Source organism: Erinaceus europaeus, chromosome 11, assembly GCF_950295315.1.
Source record: "Erinaceus europaeus chromosome 11, mEriEur2.1, whole genome shotgun sequence".
Classification (NCBI taxonomy): Eukaryota; Metazoa; Chordata; class Mammalia; order Eulipotyphla; family Erinaceidae; genus Erinaceus; species Erinaceus europaeus.
Genome location: NC_080172.1, coordinates 48,086,199 through 48,112,914, shown reverse-complemented (window position 1 = coordinate 48,112,914; position 26,716 = coordinate 48,086,199). Strand labels below are relative to the sequence as shown.

The 26,716-nt window shown below is 47.2% G+C and overlaps 3 protein-coding genes across 3 annotated transcripts in view; 1 reads left to right on the top strand and 2 right to left on the bottom strand.

Annotated features, from left to right (window-relative positions):
- Window positions 1-1,355, bottom strand: part of TDRD10 (tudor domain containing 10) — a 49,056-nt gene extending 47,701 nt beyond the window's left edge. Inside the window, exon 1 of the mRNA XM_060201459.1 lies at window positions 990-1,355. The gene's annotated coding sequence lies outside the window, so the exon portion shown is untranslated. The remainder of the gene's footprint in view (window positions 1-989) is intronic.
- The window catches only part of IL6R (interleukin 6 receptor), a 271,403-nt gene that overhangs the window by 164,587 nt on the left and 80,100 nt on the right, over window positions 1-26,716 (bottom strand). The window lies entirely within an intron of this gene.
- The window catches only part of SHE (Src homology 2 domain containing E), a 33,491-nt gene continuing 8,129 nt past the window's right edge, over window positions 1,355-26,716 (top strand). Inside the window, exons 1-3 of the mRNA XM_060201458.1 lie at window positions 1,355-2,004; window positions 7,063-7,189; window positions 26,316-26,627. Of these exons, the coding sequence (XP_060057441.1) occupies window positions 1,498-2,004; window positions 7,063-7,189; window positions 26,316-26,627 (946 nt within the window). The 5' untranslated portion in view covers window positions 1,355-1,497. The remainder of the gene's footprint in view (window positions 2,005-7,062; window positions 7,190-26,315; window positions 26,628-26,716) is intronic.

The following is a 26,716-nucleotide window of genomic DNA, read 5'->3' as shown; positions in this document are numbered from 1 at the left end:
GTGGCCTTAAGTTTGTAAAGCACATGTGTTCTAGCCTCCTCCCTGGCCACCACAACATTGCATTTTGGGATGACAGAAATGTTCTAGAATGAGACTGTAGTGGTAATTACATTGCAGACACAACAGGTGACTTGCGTACTTAGAACAGGTGAATTTTATGTGTCAATTATCTCTTTTTAGTCAAGATGCACTTTTAAGTGTGGCTGGTGTAAGTTTCTTTTTTTAGTTTATTTAATTTATTTATTCCCTTTTGTTGCCCTTGTTGTTTTATTATTGTAGTTATTATTGTTGTCGTTGTTGATGTAAGTTTCTTTTGACACTCCACCTCACACTTCTACCATCACAAGCCTTGTTTTTCGGTGGCATCACTTGCCCAAGGGGAGGTCTAGGTGAGCCCCTGGAGCAGCGTTTGTTTAAGCGCAAATGTTTCAAAATCACTTCGGCAGTGGTCTGTGGCACGCCTGGCTGAGTGCACACGCAAAGACCCTGATTCAAACCCCCTTACCCTCACACATGCAAGGGGAAAAAAGCTTCACAAATGATGAAGCAGTGTTGCAGTATCTTTCTCTCTATTTCTCCTTTTCTATCTCCCTCTCTCTCAACTACTCTGTCTCTACCCAATAAATAAGTAAACAAATATGGCTGGAGAGACAGCATAATATTTATGCAATTGACTTTCATGCCTGAGGCACTTAGGTCCCAGGTTCAACGCCCATAAACCAGAGCTGAGCAGTACTCTGGTCCCTTTTTCTCTCTTCCTCTCTTTCTTATTAGAAAAATATAGCAGTCAAATATTTTTTAAAGCCACTTCGAAAGAGCGGTGAAATGGCAAAGGCATCTTTTCATTGAAAATCCTCCCCTCACGTTTGCACTAGGTGCTCCCCTACACTCTGCTGTCCCGTTGCACATGCCACCCGGTGGAGGAGGAGGAGGTGGGTGCAGACTAACCCCTGCCCCACTCTGTCCAGCCCCCAGCCCTCCAGCCTTACCTGTCCCAACCTCGGCGGCGGCCAGCAGCCGGTGCCCGGCCTCCAGCTTTCTCCCAGCGCGCCCCGAGACCAGGGCGGGGCCGACGGCGGCTGTATCCAATCCGGGGCGGGGTCTGCGCACAGCGGCCGCACCTGTCTCCCCACCCCCCAGCCCCGCAGTCCGCGCGCACCCGGGCGCCGGCACCCCCAACATTGTGAGGAGGGCGGCGGCGAGCCTGCTCTAGAGTCGCTTCGGGGGTGGAGGAGCGCGAGAGTCCGCCCCGTCGGAAGGGGCGCCGCGGGGGGTGCACGGGGTGGGGGCTCGCAACCCGGGCGGTCCCGCGCTGGCCCAGCGCCCCCGGATCTGGGCGGGGAGGCGCCAGGCGCTGAGGGGAGGGGCGGGGGGGTGTCGCGCCGCCGGGGACACTCCTGTCGCCTCCGCGGTCTGTGCGGCTCGGCCGGGAACAGGGCTGTGGGGTTGGCCGCCCCCAGCCGGGAGGAAGCAGCCCTGCCGTGGCGGCCCCGGGGGATGCGGCGGCCCCCGGCGCGGGCCTCCCCGATGGCGGCCAAGTGGTTTCGGGAGCTGCCGCTGAGCCTGCGGACGGCGTCGGAGCGCGCGCGGCCCGGGGGCGCGGCCGCCAAGCTGCGCAGGGGCGGCGAGGCGGGCGGCGCGGGGGCCCCGGCGGGCAAGGGCCGCAAGGACTCGGCGGCCGAGCTGGGGGGCGGCCGGGGCGCGGGCCCCCCCCGGGACGGCCTGCAGGGGCTGCTCCAGGCCGCCGGGGGCCGGGGCCGCAAGAACTCGCGCGCGGCGGCGGGCGGCGACGAGGAGGCGCCCCGGGGCGCGCGGAGCTCGGGCTGCAGCACTTACATCAGCCGCCTCATCAAGGTGGACGCGCAGGAGAAGGCGGTGCGGACCGCACACCCCACCGCGGCCTGCAGCTCGGGCTCCAGCTCCAGCTCTGCGTCCTCCGCGTCCTCTTCCCCGTCCTCCCTGGGCCCCGAGCTGGACAAGGGCAAGGGGAAGCCGGCGGACACGGTAAGACTCCCGCCGTCGCGGCACCTCTTATAGAGGAGCGCAAGATTCCCTTCATACCCGGAGAAGCCCGGTCCCTGGCTTCCTTCTTCACATGGGTGGCCCTTTTAGAACCTTTGGAAATCTCAGGGCCTGGGAGATAGCTCAGCAGGTAGGGCTCAGGACCTACATGCCCCATTATCCGGCTTGGATCCCTAGAGTTGCCTGCGCCAGCGTGGTGCTCTGGCTTCTCTCCAGATCGCTTAAGAAATATAATAAAAAGGGGAGTCAGGCGGTAGCGCAGCGGGTTAAGCGCAGGTGGCACAAAGCTCAAGGACCGACGTAAGGATCCCGGTTGGAGCCCCCGGCTCCCCACCTGCAAGGGAGTCGCTTCACAGGCGGTGAAGCAGGTCTGCAGGTGTCTGTCTTTCTCTCCCCCTCTCTGTCTTCCCGTCCTCTTTCCATTTCTGTCTGTCCTATCCAACAACAACAGCAATGACTACAACAATTAAAAAAAAAAGGGCAACAAAAGGGAATAAATAAATATGAAAAAAATTTTAAAAGAAATATAATAAAAGGGAGTCGGGTGGTAGCGCAACGAGTTAAGCGCAGGTGACGCAAAGCGCAAGGGACCGGCAGAAGGATCGCGGTTCGAGCCTCCAGCTCCCCACCTGCGGGGTGGGGGTGGGATCGCTTCACAGGTGGTGAAGCAAATCTGCAGGTGTCTTTATCTCACCCTGTCTTCCCTTCCTCTCTCCATTTCTCTCTGTCCTATCCAACAGCGACGACATAAATAATAACAATAATAACTACAACAATAAAAATAACAAGGGCGACAAAAGGGAAAATAAATATTTTAAAAATTTAAAGAAATGGGAGTCGGGCTGTAGCACAGCAGGTTAAGCGCAGGTGGCGCAAAGCACAAGGACCGGCATAAGGATCCCGGTTCGAACCCGGCTCCCCACCTGCAGGGGAGTCGCTTCACAGGCGGTGAAGCAGATCTGCAGGTGTCTATCTTTCTCTCCTCCTCTCTGTCTTCCCCTCCTCTCTCCATTTCTCTCTGTCCTATCCAACAACGACAACAACAATAATAACTACAACAATAAAACAACAAGGGCAACAAAAGGGAATAAATAAAATAAATATAAAAAAATTAAAGAAATATAACAAAAGTAAATCTAGAGGTCTGCAAAATAGCTCGCTAGTATAGTGCATTGTTTTGCCACGTGCGCCACCCAGGTTCCAACCCTCATTGAAGGAAGCTTTGGCACTTATAGCTTTTCTTTGTTTTTAATTTAGTATTTATTCCCTTTTGTTGCCCTTGTTTTATTGTTGTAGTTATGATTGATGTCATTGTTGTTGGATAGGACAGAGAGAAATGGAGAGAGATGGGGAAAACAGAGAGGGGGAGAGAAAGATAGACACCTGCAGACCTGCTTCACCGCTTGTGAAGTGACTCCCCTGCAGGTGGGGAGCCGGGGGCTTGAACCGGTATCCTTACGCCAGTCCCTGCGCTTTGCGCCACCTGCGCTTAACCTGCTGCGCTACTGCCCGACTCCCTGGCACTTGTAGTTTCTATTCCATCTCTCGTTTGGCCTTTTCTCTCTCAGGTGTCAGCCCAGGACGCTGACACCTGGAAATGATACCCCCCCCCCCATCTAGGGGGGAAAAACAACATTTTTTTCTCTTAATCCTGAAAAATCCTCATTCTGTTTTTTGTTTGTTTGTTTGTTTGTTTTTATCAGTTTGCCAGAGTCGTTGAAGGGGTAGATAACCTAACCCCCTAACCCCCAAAGTTGACACCTTAACCCCCAAGTTGTGGTCTGTTTTAATTTTGACATGGGCTGTGGTTTATAAAGCTAGACTGTGTATACTTGGACTCCTTGTTTAAGGAATAGTGACTCCATTATTTCTTTATTCATGATTTAGCAGTGGTTTACAAAATTATTTAGAGGTGTGTTTTCACATCTACATATATTTCTATATAGTTCACAACATCCTCTACTAAAATCACATGCCCCCCCACACACCCTAGTTGTCAGAGTTCTCATCAAGTTTGGGAAATAGTTTGATTACTATTTAATTTTCCATTTCTGTTGTTTATGTTTTTTGTATTCCCAAGCCACCCATCACCTCTTTACTTTTTTTTAAAAGATTTTTAAAAAATATTTATTTATTTTCCCTTTTGTTGCCCTTGTTTTTTTTTATTGCTGTAGTTATTATTGCTGTTGTTATTGATGTCGTCGGTTAGATAGGACAGAGAGAAATGTAGAGAGGAGGGGAAGACAGAGAGGGGGCGAGAAAGATAGACATCTGCAGACCTCCTGTGAAGCGAGTCCCCTGCAGGTAGGGAGCCTGGGGCTGGAACCGGGATCTTTAGGCCGGTCCTTGAGCTTCGTGCCACGTGCGCTTAACCTGCACTTAACCCGCTATGCTACCACCTGACTCCCTTTTTTTTTTTTTTTTAAGATTTTTATTTACTCATTAATGAAAGAGATGGGAGGAGAGAAAGAGAAGCAGATATCACTGGTATATGGGCTGCCAGGGATCAAACTCAGGATTGTACTTAAGAGTCGTAGCACTTTATCCACTGATAAAGTTGCTCAGACTGCAACTTTTTCTTGCTATTTAAAAAAATTTTTTATTTATTATTATTTTTTTCCAGAGCACTGTTCAGTTCTGGCTTATGGTGGCACTAAGAATTGAACCTGAGACCTGGGAGGCTCAGGCCTGGGAATCCCTGTGCTGTCTCTCCAGTTCTCACCTCATTACTTTTTTCACTTGACATAATCACCTTCGGCTCTGGGAACGGTAGGTTCTAAAGCTGTGTGTAGGTAGGTCTCCAAGCTCCAGGGAGTGTGTTGGCCACCACTCTCTTCTTTGTCAGTTGGAGGCATCATCTAGCTCTGTGGACCCAGCTGCAGAGGGATCCCCCCGCCCCCTAGGACTACAACCCCTTTCATTCATTCCCTAATCATGCTGTGCAGACATCTGTGTGGACAAGGGACAGGGGGACTGGTCAGGGCTGCAGGGAATACAGGCCAGGACAAGGAAATGTCCCTGAGGAAATGACAGAGCAGAAGAGAAGAAGGTGTTTCCTGCTTCTTACACACCAGAGGTCCTCTGGGTGTGTAAGGGAGTGGGTAGTGAGGAAGAAAGAGAATGAGTTTGTGAAGACTCCATGACAACAGAGGAGTGGGGGTGGCAGCTGCTTTTTCATAGTTTACTGTTTAATTCATGTTTCTCTGTAGAAAGTGGGGAGAGAAGAGCTTGGGCTTGGGTTATTCCCGTTAAGAGGCCTGGAGTCTTCTTGAGCCTCCAGACATCCCACCTGGCTAAATGGTGTCAGATGCCCACTGCACATGTATGTTTGTTTCGGGGCCTTTCTGAATGCTCCTCCATTCTTTTTTTTCCCCACAAGGGTTATTGCGGGGGCTTGATGCCTACACAACTCCACCACTTTCAGGGGCCTTTTTTGTTGTTGTTGTTGTTGTTATTGTTTTTTGCTGGGTCTCAGTGCCTACACCACTTAACCATTTTTCAGTGGCTTTTTCTTAGTGAGAGTAGGAGACGAGTAGAGCAGGAGAGAGAAAGAAAGAAGGTGAGACTTTAAGCACTACTCCATTGCAAGGAAAGCTTCCTCCCTGCACATGGGGGACCTGGAGTTTGGACTTGGATTCTCAAGCATGGTAATGTGTGTACCCTGAGTGTACCACCACCTGGCCTCTCCATTGATTCTGTCCATAGATGTTTACAGTGTGCCCTCCCTGGAACACACTGAGGGTCACACTGGGAGGGCCATCTCATTCAGACGCTAGTCAGTGCTCCTGGCTGACTGGCCCATAGGTGCCTTACAAGGAGGACGACAATCCACGATGCTCCATACCCCCCCAGGAATGAAGTACACATGTGGATGAGCAGAAGAGTGGAGCAGTTGATGGCCACAGTCTCCTGCCTGGTCTGGAGGTCTGGGGTATCTCAGGCTGTCTCCTTCTCAGTCACAGGCTCTCATCCCCCCTTCTCACTTCTCACTCAACTGAGGTCCTTCTGCCGCCTGCCATGGTCCTCCAGAACTCTCTAAAAAGGTGATCCGAGATTGCGGAACAGGACCTGGGGCTTAGTCTCCTAACCCCCTTCCTTATCTCCCAACAAAAAGAAGTTCTGCAGAGCAGAACCCAGTCACATACCAACCTTTGTTTTTGGATGAATGAATACTTTCTGACACAAATATTGGTCAAAGCTCTCCCAGCTGGGGTGACACAGAGATTAGCTTGCCCCCTCCCCCATCCTGCACAAGGCTGACACACATTCGTTAATGTTTTCCATATTAGAGAGAGAGAGAGAGAGACGTGATTTGCAGCCTGTCGGAGTCAGTCTGTCATGAATCATTGAAGCTGGAACTCCCACAATACTATTCAGTGCTGGCTTGTTTCCTAGGCATCTTATTGTAAAGCTTGTCTCTCCAGAGCTGTTACAAGTCCTCCAAGGACAGAAAGCCAGTTTGGAGGTCACTTTGATCCCCTCATGATGCCCTGCGATTGCTGGTCAGTATTTAGTGGTCGTTGGCAGTTGACTTACTAAGACTGTATTGCTCATTTGACACAAATCCAAAATCCTGGGGGGAGGGACCAGATTTCCATTGTCCAGTCACCCTCCATGCCTCATCTTCCACACCAACTCCCTTTAAGCTAGAAATGCCTTAGTATGTAGGGAGCTGGAAAGAACCTTGGAGGGTAAGTAGAAAGGATTATTATTTTTATTTAGTATAATTAGAGCAGTGCTCAATTCTGGCTTAATGGTGGTGCTAGTAATTGAACTTGGGACTTCAGGGCCTCAAACATGAGAGTCATTTGCAGAACCATTACACTACCTCCTGGCTTTGTATTGCTAGAATAGTTTAAGTGACCAAATCAGTTGTTTGGTCAGCTGGCAGATAACAGGACCCAATGAAAAAGCTCCCTAGAACCCACAGTAGCTACCAGTCTCCTTATGGTCTGGGGGGGGGGGGATTTTTCAGTACCCATCTCGCGACACCATAGCCGTTCTGGTCCATAGCAACTCTCTCTTCCTATCCTTTTGCAGGTCATAATCTTAGAAGACTATGCGGATCCGTATGATGCCAGACGGACAAAAGGCCAAAGGGATGCAGAGCGAGTGGGCGAGAATGACGGGTACATGGAGCCCTATGATGCCCAGCAGATGATAACAGGTGTGTCGCCCAGAGCTGCTGGCGGGGCTGCGGGCTCACATTCACCTAGGGTGCAGTGGGTAAAAGCACTGGCACCACATCCTGCTGGTGGGAAGGAACAGGAATCAGACCCCTAGCTAGGTCAGAACAGCCCACTGGCTGCCACGATAGTTTTGCTGCCTTTCTGTCTCAGAATGTGCAGAGGCCCCTGGTTTCTCTCTTAGTGTGCGGTGACACTATGAGTTTGCACCTTCACTCAGAGTGGGGTCTTCAGGTTTTTGTTTTTATATTTTTAGTCATTGGATAGACAGAAAAATTGAGAGAGAAGGGGAAGATAGACTGGGGAGGAAGGGGGGAGGGAGAGAAAACAGAGGCCTGCAGTACCACTTTGCTGCTGTGAAGTTTCTCTCCAGCAGATGGGAGCTAATTCTTGAACCTGGGTCACTGCATATGGCACTGTGTACACTCAGCCAGGTGCACCACCTCTCAGCCCCAGAATCTTCAAGTTTAAGATGATTTATTTCCTTTTTTGTAGACATTTCTCAGCTTTTTTTTTTTGTTTGTTTGTTTTCTTTTTGAAAGCTCTGGCACCATAGCAAGGAACTAATATGCCTTAAAGAATCTCAGATTGTTGGAAGATGCAAACCTGAAATAACTCTCTGTATCACAGTAAAAGTTTTGTTTCTCAGAGAAACAAAAGGGGTGCACCTGGTTGAGTGTACATGCTACTTACTATGTGTGATGATCTAGGTTCAAGCTCTGGTCCCCGCCTGCAGGATTGTGTATGTCGGGGGGGGGGGGGCTTCACAAGTAGTGGAGCAGTGCTACAGGAGTCTGTTTTCCCTTATATCTCCCACATCCCTTTCAATTTATCTGTCTCTAGTCAATAAATAATAATTAAAATAAAATGAAGGAAAAAAACATTTAAAAAAAGATGGGTTTCTCATGCTCGCTTTGGTAGCACATATACTAAAAAAAAGATGGGTTTTTTAACAAGCTCTCTAGCACTTGTGCAAAATATTTAATCACTCAGGAAAATCTTGTTAATCTGTGGCCTGGGCCCAGTTCAAGACAGAACTCCGAAAGCTTCAGTCAACTCTAGTGAACTTTGTGAGTCAGAATAATTCCAGCTCTTGAGTGTTCACTGCCCTTTTCTGTGTCACACTCTCCCCCTTTGTTCACAATTCTCTGGAGTTCATATAATGACATTTCTTTCCTTTCCTTTCCTTTCCTTTCCTTTCCTTTCCTTTCCTTTCCTTTCCTTTCCTTTTTTCTTTGCCTCCAGGGTTATCGCTGGGGGCTCAGTGCCTGCACCATGAATCCACTGCTCCTGGAGGCTTTTTTTGTTTCCCTTTTTTTTTTTTTTGCCCTTGTTTTATTGTTGTTATTGATGTCGTTGTTGTTGGATAGGACAGAGAGAAGTTGAGGGGGGGAGAGAAAGATAGACATCTGCAGACCTGCTTCACCACTTGTGAAGAGACCCCTTGCAGGTGGGGGGGCCAGAGGCTCGAACCAGGATCCTTGAACCAGTCCTTGTGCTTTGCACCATGTGTGCTTAACCTGCTGCACTACCGCCCAGCCCCCATAATGACATTTCTAAATAACTCTCTCATATTTTCATCTACTTGTGAGTTTTCCAATAGGTTTTTGTTGTAACTGGGACTTCTCTATTCCAGGATAACTTTTTTTTTCTTTTCTTTTTCTTTCCAGATAGAAAGAGCAAGGTAGATAGAACATTAAAGAGACCACAGCACCACAGCTTCCTCCAGTGTGGTGGGGGCTGGGCTCAAAGCTGCATCGTGCACGTGGCAGGGCTGTGCACAATCCAAATGAGCTATTTCATTGGCCAGAATAAATTGTTTACCTGAATTTCCCTTAAAATGCAGTTTCTTAGTGTAAACTTCAGGGAGCCTTGTTGGAGCATCTGGGGCTCATGGCTAAGAGAGAAGAACTGGCCACCCATGCAAGACCTTGTCTCTTCCACTGAGGAGCAGATTGAGCAGCTGTCCAGTTCTGTAAGCACAGGCTCTGGAGAGCTGAACAGAAAGGCCCTGGGAGGGCCGGGCCAGGCCAGGCTCCAGAATGAAGTGGAGCTGCCACAGGAAAGCACTGTTCTGCTTCCTGCTTCTCTGCTTAGAGAGATAAGGCTCCCCTTTGGGAGGGTGTACTCTGGCCAGGCTGTGACCCCAAAGGTCACTGGATAGTGACCTCTAATGAAATCTGTGAATGGAAGGAAGTGAAAATGAATTTAGAGCTGTAAAGGGAAAAAAAAAAAAGAAAAGAATATCAGGGGTGTGAAAGGAGTAGCAAGGGGAGCTTTACATAAATTGAGGGAAAAAGCAAAATCAGAATTCAGTATACACTTTTGATTCACTTTGTCCTTTGCTTGATTTTTTTTAATTCTTCTTTAGTGGAGGCAGTATTATTTATTTATTTCACTTTATTTTATTATTATTTTTTAAACCAAATCACTGCTCAGCTCTGGGTTGTGGTGGTAGGGATTGAACTTGGGCGATCAGAGCCTCAGATAGGAAAGTCTCTGCCTCACCACTGTGCTATCTCTCTGAGTCCCCACAGAGTTTATTTGTTTGTTTGTTTTTTTACTTTAATCTTCACTGTCCTGGGTATTTCTTTCTGGGACCACACTAATAATGGGGAAAGGACTATGCTTTTAAAAGATGAATTTCCCCCCATATAATTGTCTCCAGAAACCTGTGGATGAGGGGACTCTAGTAGTCACTCCCTGTGACAAGATGAAAAATCAAAATCATAGTGATTCTGACTTGCTAATTCAAAATTTAAATGGCTGTTGTTTCCACTTACTATTCTTTCTCTTTTAAAAGTGTTGGTTACTCTTTTAACATTTCTTCATTTAAGACATAATAACACAAAACACCTCAATCAGTATAGTGACTGTACCTTTTTTAAAATTTTTATTTACTTATTTTCCCTTTCGTTGCCCTTGTCTTTTTATTGTTGTTGTAGTTATTATTGTTGTTGTTATTGATGTCATTGTTGTTAGATAGGACAGAGAGAAATAGAGGGAGGAGGTGAAGACAGAGAGGGGGAGAGAAAGACAGACACCTGCAGACCTGCTTTACCGCCTGTGAAGCGACTGCCCTGTAGGTAGAGAGCTGGGGGCTCAAACCGGGATCCCTACACCCGTCCTTGAGCTTTGCACCACCTGCGCTTAACCCGCTGCACTACCGCCCGACCCCTGTGACTGTACCTTTTAGCCTGCACAGAGGTTACACAGCTGAACAGAATAACAGGAAGTGAATTTATCGGAAGCTGGAAATAAAAGATGTGCCACTGGGTTGGGTTTATTTTATTTTATTTTTTTATTCTTGTGTGTGTGTTTTAATTTTTTTTGGGGGGGGGTCCAGTTTGTTCCTCGTGTGCTTGGTTGTAAAATCCAGACTCAGAACATCCTGTATTTTGTGAGAAATACTAAGTTTATTTTTTTAAACTTGTTTCAACATTTCTGCAGTAGCTGGATAGATACGTGAAGAAAATGATTTATCACTTGGATACTAGGCTGCTTTGCCGTGTGTGTGACCAGGTTAAGCCCTGCCCCCACCATGTTGAAGGAAGCTGTGGTATATAGTCTCTTTCTCTCTCCCTCTCTGTCTCTACTTTAGAAATGTGTGTGTTTGAGAGAGAGAAAGAGATTTAATGTGTGATATATGTGTGAATGCCTAATTTGATCGCCATCACTACACATACACACAGACTTGTATGCTCAAGTCCCCAGCACTACTGTGTGCCAGAGTTGAGAGGTGCTTCTGTCTTTCTTTGTCTCTCTCTTATTCTCTAGTTTATAAAAATGAAATGAATAGATATTTTAAATAAAATATGGGATGGGGAGGTAGTATAGTGGTTATACAAAAAAACTCTTGTGCCTGAGGCTCCTAAGTCCCAGGTTAAATCCTCTGCACCACCACAAACCAAAGCTGAGTGTTGCTCTGGTAAAAAACAAACAAAGGATCCCAGTTTGAGCCCCCAGCTCCCTACCTGCAGGGGAGTCACTTCACAGGCGGTGAAGCAGGTCTGCAGGTGTCTAGCTATTTTTCCCCCTCTGTCTTCCCCTCCTCTCTCCATTTCTCTGTCAATGACCCCAACAACAATGACATCAACAACAACAACAATAATAACTACAACAAAAATGATAAAACAACAAGGGCAAAAAAAGGGAAAATAATAAATATTTAAAAACTGTAGCACATCCATCTTCTGTACATTATATAGTCTAAGGTTCTTGTGACCTTGGGGATCTCATCACTCCTGCACCAAAAAATTATATGTGTGTGTGCTTTGTTTCCCCCAAAGCTCCAGAGCTTCCCTCAGTGTACTGGCATTCCCATGTGGTGCCAGGGTTAAAACCTAGAGCCATGCACATGGCAACACACATACCCTACTAGGTGAGCTGGCCGTCAGCCCCTATAGCCTTTTTTAATACCTTTGTAGTGGAATAAGCACAGCTGATTTTTTTAAATTTATTTTTTATTTAAGAAAGGATAAATTAACAAAACCATAGGGTAGGAGGGGTACAACTCCACACAATTCCCACCACCCAATCTCCATATCCCATCCCCTCCCCTGATAGCTTTCCCATTCTCTATCCCTCTGGGAGCATGGACCCAGGGTCGTTGTGGGATGCAGAAGGTGGAAGGTCTGGCTTCTGTAATTTCTTCCCCGCTGAACATGGACGTTGACTGGTCGGTGCATACTCCCAGTCTGCCTCTCTCTTTCCCTAGTAGGGTGGGTCTCTGGGGAAGTGGAGCTCCAGGACACATTGGTGGGGTTTTCAGTCCAGGGAAGCCTGGCTGGCATCCTGATGGCATCTGGAACCTGGTGGCTGAAAAGAGAGTTAACATACAAAGCCAAACAAATTGTTGAGCAATCATGGACCCAAAGGTTGGAATAGTGGAGAGGAAGTGTTAGGGGGGGTACTCACTGCAAACTCTAGTGTACTTCTGCTTTCAGGTATATATTTTGCACTTGTTTATGGATATGTGTGAACATATGCTCTCTCAGCGCAGCTGATTTTTAAAAACAATATCTTGGTTATATAGAACACTATGTGATGCAGTTGTATAATATCCAACGTGTGTGTGTGTGTGTGTGTGTGTGTGTGTGTGTGTGTGTGTGTGTGTACAGGAAGCACTGGGTCCTCCAGTGCATGAGATTCCATTGCTTCCAGGCTAAATGTATTTTTAATGGGTTTTTCTTTCTTTTTTTTTTAAATTTCTTTGTTGGGGGATTAATGTTTTACAGTTGACAGTAAATACAATAGTTTGTATATGCATAACATTTCTCAGTTTTCCACATAACAGTACAACCCCAACTAGGTCCTCTGTCATCTTTTTCCAGGACCTGTACTCTGGCCCCCAGCCACCCCAGAGTCTTTTACTTTGGTGCATTTTTTTTTTTGTCCAAAACACTACAACACCATTCCATCTCTGGAGCTTCCCTTGTTGTGAAGCTTCCCCTGGTATTGTGGTGCTCCCATTCGGGGTGCTAGGGTTTGAACACAAAGTCTTGCCCAGGGTAAGGTACATGCTCTATCAGGTGAGCTCTCTTCCAGCCCCAGTATTTCTAGGACTTTTTTTTGGCCTCCAGGGTTATCGCTGGGGCTTGGTGCCTCTGGAGGCTATTTTTTCCCTTTTGTTGCCCTTGTTTATCATTGCTATTATTGTTATTGTTGTTGGATAGCACAGAGAGAAATTGAGAGAGGAGGGGAAGACAGAGGGGGAGAGAAAGACACCCACAGACTTGCTTCACCACCTGTGAAATGACTGTCCTGCAGGTGGGGAGCTAAGGGCTCGAACCAGGATCCTTATGCCAGTGCACTTTGCGCTATGTGCGCTTAACCTGCTGCACCACCGCCCAGTGCCCTCTAGGACTTTTTTTTTTTAAACCACGTGCCACATCCTGTGCTGGGCTCTAAACATATAGGAAATAAGACCCACATCTTTCATTTTTATAATCTCTTTATTAGGGGAATGACTTACACAATAGTTATTAAAACCCACATCTCAATAGTCCCAAGGGGAAAAACAGACCTAACACCAGTAGAGACAAAATTGTGTCACTGACCTTCCACCTTCTGCACCCCATAATGACTCTAGGTCCATACTCCCAGAGGGTTAATAAATAGGAAAGCTATTGGGAGGGGATGGGATACGGAGTTCTGGTGGTGGGAATTGTGTGGAGTTGTACCCCTATTATCTTTTTGTCAGTGTTTTTTTGTCATTGTTTCATTTTTATAAATAAAAACTTTTAAAAAATATGTCACTGAGAAGTAAGTAAAATAAGAACCACCACCCATGTCAGAGACTAGAGGAAGAAGCAGAAACTACAGAGCTTTTACTACTTCCCTGGAGCCAAGTCACTGTGGGGCCAGGCTCCCTAGATCCCCTAAGCTTTGTTTTTCATTTTTAAAAGTTTAAGGCTCAGCTCATTAAATGTTTATTTTGGCAGGTGGCATGAGTGCACATGTAACCATGCACACAAGGACCTGAGTTTAAGCCCCTGCTCTCCACCCGCAGGGAAGAAGCTTCAGGAGTGGTGAAGCAGGTCTGCAGGTGTCTGTCTTTCTCTCCAACTCTCTATATCCCCCTCCCCTCTCAATTTCTCTCTATCCTATCAAATAAAAATAAATAAAAAGAAAAAATGAAAGCTAAAGTGGTTGCCATGAACTGTGGATTCTTACATATCAAGCCACAGAAATAACTCTGGTGACATTTTTTTTTAAAAAAGCTTATTTACAAATGAGAAATAATGTGAAAAAGAACCAGAGCATCACTCTAACATGCAGTGCCAGGAGTTGAATTCAGAACCTCACACCTGAGAGTCCAACTCTTTTCAACTGTACCACCTCCCCGATTACATAGAGGCTAAGGATTTATAAATGTATGAATAAATTCTCACTTAGATTTCTCCAAGGGACTGTTGGTTTAAAAGCCATGGATGGGGGATCAGGCAGTAGTGCAGTGGGTTAAGTCCACGTGGCACAAAGCGCAAGGACCGGCATACGGATCCCGGTTCTAGCCCCCGGCTCCCGGTTCTAGCCCCCAGCTCCTCACCTGCAGGGGAGTCTTTGCAGGCAGTGAAGCAGGTCTGCAGGTGTCCATCTTTCTCTCCCCCCTCTGTCTTCCCCATCTCTCGATTTCTTTCTTTCCTGTCCAACAACGAGTGACATCGACAGCAACATTCATAACTACAACAAGGCCAACAAAAGGGAAAAAAATGGCCTCCAGGAGCAGTGGATTCATGGTGGCAAAAAAAAAAAAAAAAAAGCCATGACTATGGTCCAACAGGTGGCACAGTAGATAGGGTGTTGGACTCTCAAACATAAGGTCCTGAGTTCATTCCCTGACAGCACATGTGCCAGAGTGATGTCTGGTTCTTTCTCTCCTCCTGTCTTTCTCATGAATAAATAAATAAAATCTATAATAATAATAAGCCAGGGCTGTGAGTCGAGTAACTATTGTTCTTTGAAATTAGCAGGATTAGGTTAGCTGGATATTTAGCACAGTTCCTACATATGTATAGATGTGACTTCCAACCACTGACTTCAAACATTAGCACTGGACATGTCCTTTGGCAGCAGAAGCCCCTTCCTACTGGCATTACACTGAGAGCTTCCTAGGTGCCAGGCATGCCAGAGTGTCTCACTAGTCCCTGAAGCTCTGTGAATGTGTGTTTCCCAACTGCCAAAACAAAGGCTCAGAAGATTCACAAAACCTCTCCAGAACAGGCAGCTGGAAAATGGGGACATGGTCCTTCAGTGTACCTTAGTTTTAGCCCCTGAGCTCCAGTCTTAAGTGGTTTTTATTTTTAATTTTTTTAAATTTTCTTTTCTTTTATATATTTTCCCTTTTGTTGCCCTTGTTTTTATTGTTGTAGTTATTGTTGTCATTGTTGTTAGATAGGACAGAGAGAAATGGAGAAGAGATGTGGAAGACGGGGAGAGAAAGATAGACACCTGCAGACCTGCTTCACCGCCTGTGAAGTGACTCCCCTGCAGGTGGGGAGCCGGGGGCTTGAACCGTTTTAATTATTTCTTAATGAGACAGGGAGAGAGAGGGAGAGGGAGAGGGAGAGGGAACACACCAGAGCATCATTCTGACACATGTGATGCTGGGATCAAACTCAGGATCTCATGTTTGAGAGTCCAAGGCTTTCTCTACTGCACCATCTCCAGGGCTGCTCAGGTTGTTTTTAAATTTCTGTTTTATGTTGCCAGTGATTTTGTTTGTATCTGCAAATAAGTCACAGCTAAAAGAGAACCTCATAGTTTGAAGCTCCTTTAGGAAAGAAATACCTAAAGTGGAAGATTGATTTATTTAATTTGTCTGTAATTTCTGTGCTAGCTTAAATGTCAGGGCTTCTGAATTATGTCTGCTTCAGTTCCTATGTCTTAGGATTGCTTGATAAGAAACTACTGAAGTCAATTTAAATCAAAAGTTGGAGCACTGATGAGTAGAGCCAGATAGTAGAGCACAGATAGTGCCTAATGCCTGAGGCCTCAAGTTTAATCTTTGGCACTGATCATTGCTGGAGTGGTGCTTCTGACCTCTCATAAAATTTTTATTTTATTTTATTTTATTTTATTTTATTTTATTTTACCAGTGCACTGCTCACCTCTGGCTTGTGGTTGTGCTAGCGATTGAAACTGGGACCTTAGACCTTTTGACACAAAAGCATTTTTGCATAACCACTATGCTATTTCCCCAGCCCAGAATAAATAAACCTTTTCTCAAAAATTACCTGGAGTATCCAGGAGGTAGCACAATGAATAAAGCATTAGACTCTCCAGCGTGAGGTTCCAAGTTCATTCTCAATCTCTTTCTCTCTCTCTCTCTCTCTCTCTCCAGGCTTAGAATAAGAGGGGAGTGGGAGATAGAGAGGGAGAAAGACACCTGCAGACTTGCTTTGCCACTTGTGAGGTGTCCCCTGTGCTAGTGGGGAGCCAGAGTCTTGAACCCAGATCCTTGCACAGGTCCTTGAGCTTATTACTATGTGCACTTAACTGGGTGTGCCATCACCTGCCCCCATACCCCCCACCAAGTTCAGTCTCTTTACATTGTACATGCCAGAGTGATGCTCTAGTTCTCTCCTTTCTCATAAATAAGTAAATTAATATTTTTTAGTCAGCTGGTCTGAAAAGATAGCTCACTTAGTAGTACACAAGCTTTGCAATGTATATTCAGATGCAGGTTTGAGCCCTAGAACCACATGGAAGGGACCATGCACTGGAAGGAAGCTTCAGTGCTCTGGCCCCCTCATTCCCTTTCTCCCTCCCATCCACCCCCACCTGTATATGGAAAAGCACCCTGGAGTAGTGAAATCTTGCATGTACAAGAACCTTGCTCTGAGGAGAAAGAATAAAAATTTGGGGGCCAGGCGGTAGTGCAGCATGTTAAGCACACATAGTGTGAAGCACATGGACCAGTGTAAGGATCCCAGTTTGAGCCCCCGGCTACCCACCTGCAGGGGGGTGGCTTCACAGGCAGTGAAACAGATCTGCAAGTGTCTATCTTTCTCTCCCCCTGTATCTTCCCCTCCGCTCTCTGCCCTATCCAACAACAGCAATGGCAACAATAACAATAACAACAAGGGCAACAAAATAGGGAAAATAGCCTCCAGGAGCAGTGGATTCGTAGTGCAGGTACTGAGCCCGGGCGATAACTGTGGAGGAAAAAAAAAAAAAGAATAAAAAGTTATCCCATATCCCTATTTCTCATCCTAAGAAGAGAATAGTCAAGATTGGGACAAAGCACCATAAATAGAGAAAATAGCCTCGAGGACAAAGACTCAGTATTTGGTTAATTGAAAATAATATTAAATGGGGGCTGGGCAGATAGTGCAGTGGTTCTGCCAAAAAGACTCTCATGCCTGAGAATTCAAGGACCCAGGTTCAGTCCTTAGCACCACCATAATCCAGACTGAGTAGTGCTCTGGTAAACAAGATAGACAGACAGACAGACAGACAGATGGGTGATATGCTGGGGAGACAGCATAATAGTTATGCAAAAGACTTCATGTCTGGGTCCAGGTGGTGGTTCAGCTGGTTGAGCAAATGTGTTATAATGTACAAGGAGCAGGGTACAAGCCCCTGCTGTATCTGCAGGGAGCAGTGAACCAAGTTTGCAGGTGTCTGTGTCTCCCTCTCAATCTCCACCTTTCTTCTCTATTTTCCTGTCTCTCCAATAAGTGATTAATTAAATAAAATATACTTAAAAAAAAAGACTCATGTCTATAGTTTCAAGGTCCCAGATTCCATACCCAGTACCACTAGTAAACCATAGATGAGCAGTGCTTTGGTAAAAAATAACTCCTGGAGAGGGCCAGGTGGTAGTGCACCAGGTTAAGTGTGCATAGTATGATCCACACAAGGATCCCAGTTCGAGCCTGCTAGCTTCCCACCTGCAGGGAGGTTGCTTCAGAAGCAGGTCAGCAGATGTCTCTCTCCCTTTCTATGTCTTCTCATCCTCTCTTTGATTTCTCTGTCTTATCCAACAACAACAACCACAAGATAGAAAAAAAAAAAAAAGGCCATCAGGAGCAGTGGATTCATAGTGCAGGCACCAAGCCCCAATGATAACCCTGGAGGGAAAAAAAAAAAAAAAAAAACCTCATGGGTGAGGGGACAAGATCTGTTATCCAAACTATAGTCAACATTTCATGTGAACTCTTGGTATAAATTTAGTTGTGGGAGAAAGCTTGGTGTGTGAGGCAGTCACAGCCCCCCTCCACACAGGCACCTCTCTCTCGCCCAGTGCTGTATTCTCTGTGAAAAGGGGGACCCTGTGCCATGTGGGCTCTCCGAGGTACTGTGTACAGCATGCCTACTTAGAGAACCCAGAGAATTTCATTTTCACAGGGAAATCTGGATCAAGGCAGAAGAGTATCAGTTGTTAACTCCATCTAACTGAGTGAAAGAGTCTTGGTCCTTCACTGTGTTTATATATATAAAAGGCATAAGGCAGTGTGGTGGTTGGAGCATCAGACTTGCAGGCATGCTTTTGATCCTTGGTGTCACATGTGCCAGAGTGATGTCCTCTCCTTTTCCTTCTCTACCTCACACATACTCTCTCTCTCATTAGTGAAAAGTTGGGAAGGGAGAAAGGAAAGTTTGGGGGCCCCCGGCCATGCTACAGATGGGTGTTTATCCTCTGGCGAGTAGCCTCCTGTTGTCCCCCACGGTCAGTGGCCTCTATCAGCCTGGCCAGGGCGAGGCTTCCTCTGGCTGTTTCCTCCTTCTCAGGCTGGTTTCCGCTTGGAGGCTGCTCCTCACGTCAGGGGCCATTCTCCCTGCAGGAAGGGTCGACTGGCAGCTCCGCCATTGTTTCTGCTGCTCTGGCGCCTCAGGTTGGGGGCCAGCCAGGTGTTGGGGCAATGGGAAGGTTACTTCCCTCTGAGGGGCAGAAGGCCCTGTGCTCCAGCCCCCCCCCCCCCCACTTTGCTACACTTTGTTCACAGAGCAGATAATGGTTTGCAGATTTAGCCCAACTCTAGGACCCAGTAAGTTAGGGGGAAGGAATTTGTCACTCACATCTGCTTGTCCCCAAGCCTGGCATCCACAGGGCTGTCACAGGCAGAGTCAGAAATGCAGAGTCATACACACCTGGGTAAGAGCTCAGGATTCAAGCACTGCACACCTTGAAGAGATTTATTTATTACATATCAGAGAGTCTCACATGGGGCAGAGAGAGAGGCAAGCACCACTGTGATCCATACAGTCCCAGGGATTGAACCAGGAATCTCTGGAGTGAAAGTCCCACTGAGCTATTTCCACAGCTCAGCTGCTGTACATTTATTTTTTAAATCAATATATTTTATTCAACTGATATGTCCAAAGTATTTTAACTTTCCATCAATATAAAAATCATTAGCAGGGGGTCGGGCGGTGGCGCAGTGGGTTAAGTGCACATGGCGCAAAGCACAAGGACCAACATAAGGATCCCGGTTCGAGCCCCCGGCTCCCCACCTGCAGGGGAGTCACTTCACAGGCGGTGAAGCAGGTCTGCAGGTGTCTATCTTTCTCTCCCCCTCTCTGTCTTCCCCTCCTCTCTCCATTTCTCTCTGTCCTATCCAACAATAAACAACATCAACAAGGGCAATAATAATAACCACAACGAGGCTACAACAACAAGGGCAACAAAAGGGGGAAAAAGTGGCTTCCAGGAGCGGTGGATTCATGGTGCAGGCGCCGAGCCCAGCAATAACCCTGGAGGAGGGAAAAAAAAATCATTAACAAGATCACTTTGCACTACTTATTTTTTTCTCTGTATGGCCTGTCTTCAAAAATTGGGTGTATAATTCCACTCAACACACTTCAATTCAGGCTGGTCAAGAGCCAGTGATTATGACTAGTGACTTCCATATTAGCGTAGTGCAGTTTTTGTATTATCATCATTATGTTTATCATCATTTTATTCATAACTTAGGAATGGTTTTTGTCAGGTGGTGGTGTACCACCTGGTAGAGTGCACAGGTTACCATGCTCAAGGCCCCAGGTTCAGGCCCCTGGTACCCATCTGCGGGGGGATGGAGGGGAAAGAAGCTTCAGGAGCCATGAAGCAGTGTTGCAGGTGTCTTTTCTTTTCTGCCTCCACCCCATCTCGATTTCTGTCTCTCTTTTTTTAAGTATTCTTTTTTTAAATTTCTCTCTTTTTTTAGCTTAAAGACAGCCAGAAATCGAGAGGGAAGAGGGTAATAGAGGGGGAAAGAGACAGAGAGACACCTGCAGCACTGCTTCACTACTTGCAAAGTTGTCCCCCTGCAGGTGGGGACCAGGGGCTCGAACCGAGAACCTTGAGCATTGCAACATGTGCGCTCAACCAGGCGTGCCACCACCTGGCCCCGATTTCTATCTCTAACCGATAAATACATTTTTTAAAATCTTTTAAAAATAGTTTTAAAAAAGAGGAGATCGGGTAGTGGTGCACCCAGTGAAGCACACACATTACAGTGCACAAGGACCCAGATTAGAGCCCCTGCTTAGCACCTGCGGGAGGAAACTTCACAAGCAGTGAAGCAGGTCTACAGGTGTCTCTTTCTCTTTCCTTCTCTGGTTCTCCCTCCCCTCTCAATGTCTCTCCAGTCTATCTAATAAAAAAGGAAAGGGAAAAATATAAAAAGGAAAAAATGGGATGGGAGCAGTAGATTTGTAGTGCTGGCACCGAGCCCCAGCAATAACCTGCTGGCAAAAAATAAAATAAAAAAGAGAGAAAAAGGAAAGTCTTATTTTTGTAATCCCAGACTTGGCTTCCTTGGGCCAAGAGTAGAACATGCTTTGGTTTCTTTTCATTTTTTCCCTCCCAGGTCCTAGAATGCACAGTGCAGAGGGGTAGGGCTGAGAGTCCAGAGACTATGGTGGGTGACAAGGCTCTGCCAGCCAGCACCCCAGCCTCTTTACCTGCCCAGAAGTGAGGAAAGTTCTCAGGACTCATGTTCTGAGCTGGCCGTGAGTACAGAGAGGAAGAACCCAGATTCTTGGGATGGATCCAGCAAGGACCATGGCAGATGAGAGGTGGCTGGGGACAGGGATGGGTGAGAGAACTACTTCCGCTACCCATGGTGCCCAGACCATGCCTCAGACCAGTGAGTCAGGAGCTCTGGGGAAAGCACCCAAGCCCTAGGTCAGCCCACGAGCCCTCTGCGGTCCTGCAAGATTGTCATCTTGCCTGATGAAGGAAACATGCCCTTTCAGTGCTCCGATCGAGATTATTCTCCCTGGTTGTCATGTGCTTGGTACAGTTGATGGCCCTACTCCGACAGGTGTCACCGGGCCCAGTTCCAGTTTCTCTCATGTCTATACCATTGTCAGTTGCCTGGGTCTCCAGCTCCATCTCCCCCCCCCCCCCCCCCCCCCCCCCGTGTCCTGACAGATAAGCAAGGTGGGGCAGGAGTCTCTGCCCTAGCATTTCCTTCTTCCTCTCCCCTACCCCACCCCCAAAATCAGAAGGCTTAGCAATCCTCGCAGTGGGGGAGGGGCAAAGGCCAGGTGAGCTGGCAGAGTGGCAGAAGTGGGGCAGCATGTGAAGTCGGGGCTTTGAAAATTTTGTGGCCCCAGGACACTAGCAGGAGGGGACAGTGTGTATTGTGAAGATTTGCTCCACTTGGGTAGAGTCATAATTTGGATGGGGTGGAAGTGCAAGAGAAGCTGAGGTGGAGGAGCTGGTCATCCTATGTGTCCCATCCGGTCTGTATGCTTTTTTTTTTTTTTTGCCTCCAGGGTTATTGCTGGGGCTCAGTGCCTGCACCATGAATCCACTGCTCCCAGAGGCCACCTTTTCCCCGTTTTGTTGCCCTTGTTGTTGTAGCCTTGTTGTGGTTATTATCGTTGGTGTTGTTCATTGTTGGATAGGACAGAGAGAAATGGAGAGAAGAGGGGAGAGAAAGACAGACAACTGCAGGCCTGCTTCACCACTTATGAAGCGACTCCCCCTGCAGATGGGGAGCCAGGGGCTCGAACCGGGATTCTTACGCTGGTCCCTGCGCTGTGCGCCATGTGCACTTAACCCACTGTGCTACCATCTGACCCCCCAGTTTGTATGCTTATAAGGCGCTAGTGAGGATATGTTTGTCTTTAAGAAAAAGCCTTCACTTGGCGTGGATAAAGCACTGGACTTCAAAGTGTCAAGTCCCGAGTTCAGTCCTCAGTTTCATATGTGCTGTAGTAAAGCTCTGGTTCTCTCTCTACCTGTCCCCTCTTACTCATTAATGAATTAAAAGGGGGGAGGGAGCCAGACAGTGGCACACTCAACCAGAGCTCACACATTACCTTGCACAAGGACCAGGACCCTTCAGGGAGAAGTTTCACCAGCAGTGAAGCACTGCTACAGATGTTTTTCTCACCCCCTCTTTATTTCCCCCTTCTCTCTCAATTTCTCTCCTTCTCTATCCAAAAAATAAATGGCCTTCTGGAGGGAATCATGTTGAGTGAAATCAACTGGAAGAAGGAGGAATAGCAAATGATCTCACTCATAGGTGGGACCTAAAACAAAGCCAAGTATAGCATGGAGTGAGACCTTAATTAACTATGACTTATTTTACCAGGTCCAAGGACTTGATGGGGGAGGTGATGGCACACCCAGTTGAACACACACGTTACAGTGCACAAGGACCTGGGTTCAAATCGTTGCTCCCCACCTACAGGGAGGAAACTTCATGAGTAGTGAAGTAGTGTTAAAGGTGTCTCTTTTTCTCTCCCTCTCTATCTCCCCCTTCCCTCTCAATTTCTCTCTGTCCTATCAAAATAAATAAAATTCAGTCTAAAAAAAGGAGATAGGTTGAAAATTATTTGAAAATAAATAAGTGAAAAGGTGGGTAGGCTTGCAATAGGTTTAAAGCTTTCTGACAGCCCAGAAATTGGTTCAGTGTCTGAAGTACCGAGCTTATGTGCATGAGGTCCCAAGTTCGATCCCTGGCATTACATATACCAGAGTGATGCTCTGAGCCCATCTCTCTCTCTCTAAATCTTTTTTTAAAAATACTTATTAACAAAACAGAGAATGAGCCAGAGCATGTGGAATGCTGAGGATGGAACTCAGGATCTTATTTGTGTAAGCAATTCATTTTCACTCCACTCCACTCCACTCCACTCAAACCTCCTCCCTGGCTGCTTGGTGAACAGTTAGAACCACACATGATGCTTGTCAGTCTTTCTGCAGCTAGTTCTGGGGACTCCAGTTCCCTCAGCTGCTGTCCCAGCCTTCTCTGTGAGCTTCTCTTGGCTCCCTCTTAGGGAACAGGCTCTGTGGGGTTCCCCCCTCTAAGAGCCACCCTTGGGGTCCCTCCACTAGAAGCCACCTTCTCTGTCACAGTCTCAGCTCCCTTCCCATTCTCCACCTGGTGGTGTCTGTCCCAGTGTCGTGGCTCAACTGGTAGAGTGGTTTATAAATCTGAGGTTCCTGGTTTGATCCCTAGCACCACATGGATTAGAGTGGTGCACTGGCTTCTCTTTCTTTCTCTCACTTAGTCTCATGTGAGGCTCTTTCTTATTTGTATTAAGTAAAAGCTTTCATTTTTAAGTCAAGGAGCTGGCAATATAGCTCATTTGGATATTGCATTGCTTTGCCATGTGCAAGACCCATGTTCAAGCCTGGTCCACACTGAATTGCTTTGGTCCCATGGACTCTTTCAATCTCTGCATCTCTGTCCCTTAAAGAGGGAGGGAGGGAGAGAGAGAGAGAGAGAGAGAGAGAGAGAAGTTTCAGAATCCAGCCTCTTGATTGCTTGCCTCTGAGACTTCTGTGTAGGTTCCCAGAGGACTTTTTTTTTTTTTTTTTTTTTTTAACCAGAGCACTGATCAGCTCTGGTTTATGGTGGTGCAGGGGATTGAACCTGGGACTTTGGAGCCTCAGGCTTGACAGTCTCTTTGCATAACCATTATGCTATCCACCCCTGCCTCCAGAGGACTTTTTTTCCCTTTTAATTACAGATAGAGACAGGGTGGAGGATAATGGTTCTGCAGAAGACTTTCTTGCCTGAGACTCTGAAGTTCTAGGTTCACTCCCCAGCCCCATCATAAGCCAGAGCTGAGCAGTGCTCTGCTCTTTCTCCCTCTCTCTGTATCTCTCATTAAATAAGTAAATTTTCCATATATATATATATATATATATATATATATATATATATATATATATATGGAAAATGTTTAAACAAATGGGGAAAGAGAGAGACAGAGACAGTGGAAGTGAAAAAGAAGCAGAGAGGAGAGTACCACAGTATTGCTGCACCATTCATGTTCCCCACCTCCTTGGTCCCATGCATTCATGGTGCTCCCATGTGGTGGTGCCAGAATTTGAACACTAGTCCTCAGACATGGCAAAATATGTGCTCTGTGGGAAAAGCTATCTCCTGCCTCCCTCCGCCCTCCCCCCACCTCCTGCTTTTGCAGCATGGCTTTGCCTTGTAGTGGTTGGCTGCAGCTAACTCTTCTGTAACAGTGGGGAGGTAGTAGTGCTTGCCATATAGGGTGACTGAAAATCCACACCAGGCTGTGGGTAGTACTTCACACAGCACACTCCCAACAGGTGCTCACTATCACTCATGCTGGTGGCCTCCTAAGGATGTCCCCCTCCCTTTAATTCACCCTCTTGCACCATGCTGCTGGCTGTCTGCCTTCCCCAGGGTATTAGACCTGTCTTCGGACCAGAGAACCTGAGATACATAAATGCCTCCCTCGGAGTAGTGGCGAGGTGATTGGAACTTAGAAAACCTGCAGGTGGGTGCAGCTGGTGCAACAGCTCAGCAGACAGATCAGGCCCTGGGTGGTTGAACTTGGCACCACATAATAGCAGAGCTGGATTCCCCGGCCCCCCATTCCCCACACCACATACACAAAAAAATGAATAAACCTTTTAAAAAGACAACTTTATAAGGGAAGCACGGGGAACAGGAACTGGGAAATGAGTTGTCCTGAGGCCATGTCCACCTCACCCCGTAGGGAGCCTGTTTTTCTGGGTGTGAGCCTCCATCAGGTGACTGCACCCCCTTCAGGCAGACCGGCAGGTAGAGGTGAAGAAACTGGGCAGCCCAGGAGGGAATGCTGGACTCTCAAGCACAAGGTCTCCAAGTTCAGTCCTTCACAAGTGCCCGAGTGATGCTCTGTTGTATGTTTGTTCTCTCTCTAATAAATATTTTTCAGATTTTTTAGTGGCTCAGGAAGTGACACAGTGGATAAAGTGCTGGCCTTTCAAGCATGAGGTCCTGAGCTCCATACCCCTTGCATTGTATGGACCAGCATGATGCTCTGCTTCTCTCTCTCCTCCACTCTATCTCATAAATGAATGAAAATTAAAGAAGAATAACTATATGGGGGGAAGGTTCAGGTCCTGTTGCACAGTGGTGGAGGAGAACCTAGGTGAGGGCTTAAGAGTGTTTTGCAGAAAACTGAGAAATTTTACACATGTACCAGCAATTGTATTTACTACTAACTGTAAACCACTAACCTCCCCAATAAAAAAATTAAAAAAAAAAACTATAAAGCATTGGACTCTATGGCATGTGGTCCTGAGTTTGATCCCTGCAGCGCATGTGTCAGAGTGATACTCTGATTCTCTCTCCACCATAATAAATAAATGTTTTAAATTGGGGGTGGGGGTAGTTGGGGTCAATTATCAAGCCTCTGTGGCATATTCTCTTTGTCCCCTCCACACCTCACTATCATTTTATTGAGGGATTGTTGACCATAGGTGGTGGTTTCCACATCTCCCCAAGATAGGTGTTAATGTAACTCACCTCCCACTAACTGTCATCCTCCACCACAGGGCACTAGATCCCTGGCCCCCGCCCACTTAGTGTGCCTCTCTTCCCCTTTCTAGGCCCCTGGATCAGTTGCAGTGGATCAGTTTATTGAAGTCTCACTCCGTGTTATGCCTGGCTTTGTTTCTTAGGTCCCACCTATGAGTAAAATCATCCAGTATTCCAATTTGTCTTTCTGGTCTAACTCACTCAACATAATTTCCTCTGCTTCCATCCACTTTGTAGCAAAAGAGAAGATTCCACCCATCCTTCCTTCCTTCTTTCCTCCTTCCTGCCTTCCCTCCTTCTTTTCCTTCTCTTTCTCTCTTACTAGAGTACTGCTGAGCTCTGGCTTATGGTGGTCCTGGATATTGAACCTGGAACTTTGAGTCTCAGGCATGAAGGCCTTTTTTGCATAACTTAATGCTGTCTCCCCAGCATTGATTTCATCACTCTTACAGCTTTGTAGTATTCTGTTGTATATTCACACATCTGTCTTAACCACTCATCTGCTGCTCCCTTGGGTTGCTTCCACATTTTTGCTTGCAGATAGTGCTGTCATAGACATAGGCATACATAGGTCTCTTTCTTTGGATGCGTGTTTTTGTTTTCTTTGGGTAGATTCCCTAGGAGAAGGATTGTCAGGTCATAAGATAAGCCTATTTGTCATGTTCTTAGAAGTCTGCAGATTGTCTTCCACAAGGGCTGGATCAGTCTGCATCCTCACCAGCATTGTAGATGGGCTCGTTCCGCACACACTTGCTGGCGTCTGACATCCCTGTGGGGGTGAGGAGGTGTTTCATGGCTTCCAAGCTCCCTTCCTCTCAGTGACACATACCAGTGATAGAGGCTTGTCCAGCAGGCCCATGTCACCTGTGTGTTTCAGAAATCCGGCGGCGGGGTTCCAAAGACCCCCTGGTGAAGGCACTCCAGATGCTTGACAGTCCCTGCGAGCCAGGGGAGAACAGCCTGAAACCAGAGACCCTGGCCAAGAGACGTGGTTCCAGGGACCTGCTGGCCAAGCCCCCACAGCTGTATGACACCCCCTACGAGCCTGTGGATGGGGGCCCCAGGGCTGAGGGCAAGGTGCGGCCCCCCGACTCCCACAGCCGGCTGCCCCAGGATGATGAGAGGCCGGCAGCTGAGTACGAGCAGCCCTGGGAGTGGAAGAAGGAACAGATTGTGCGAGCACTGTCAGGTGAGGCTGGTGCCACCTGGGCCCTGGGCTGCCCCCACCATGTGCCCTCAGGACCCTGCGTCCCCCTTAATCTGACCTTTATTTTCCTC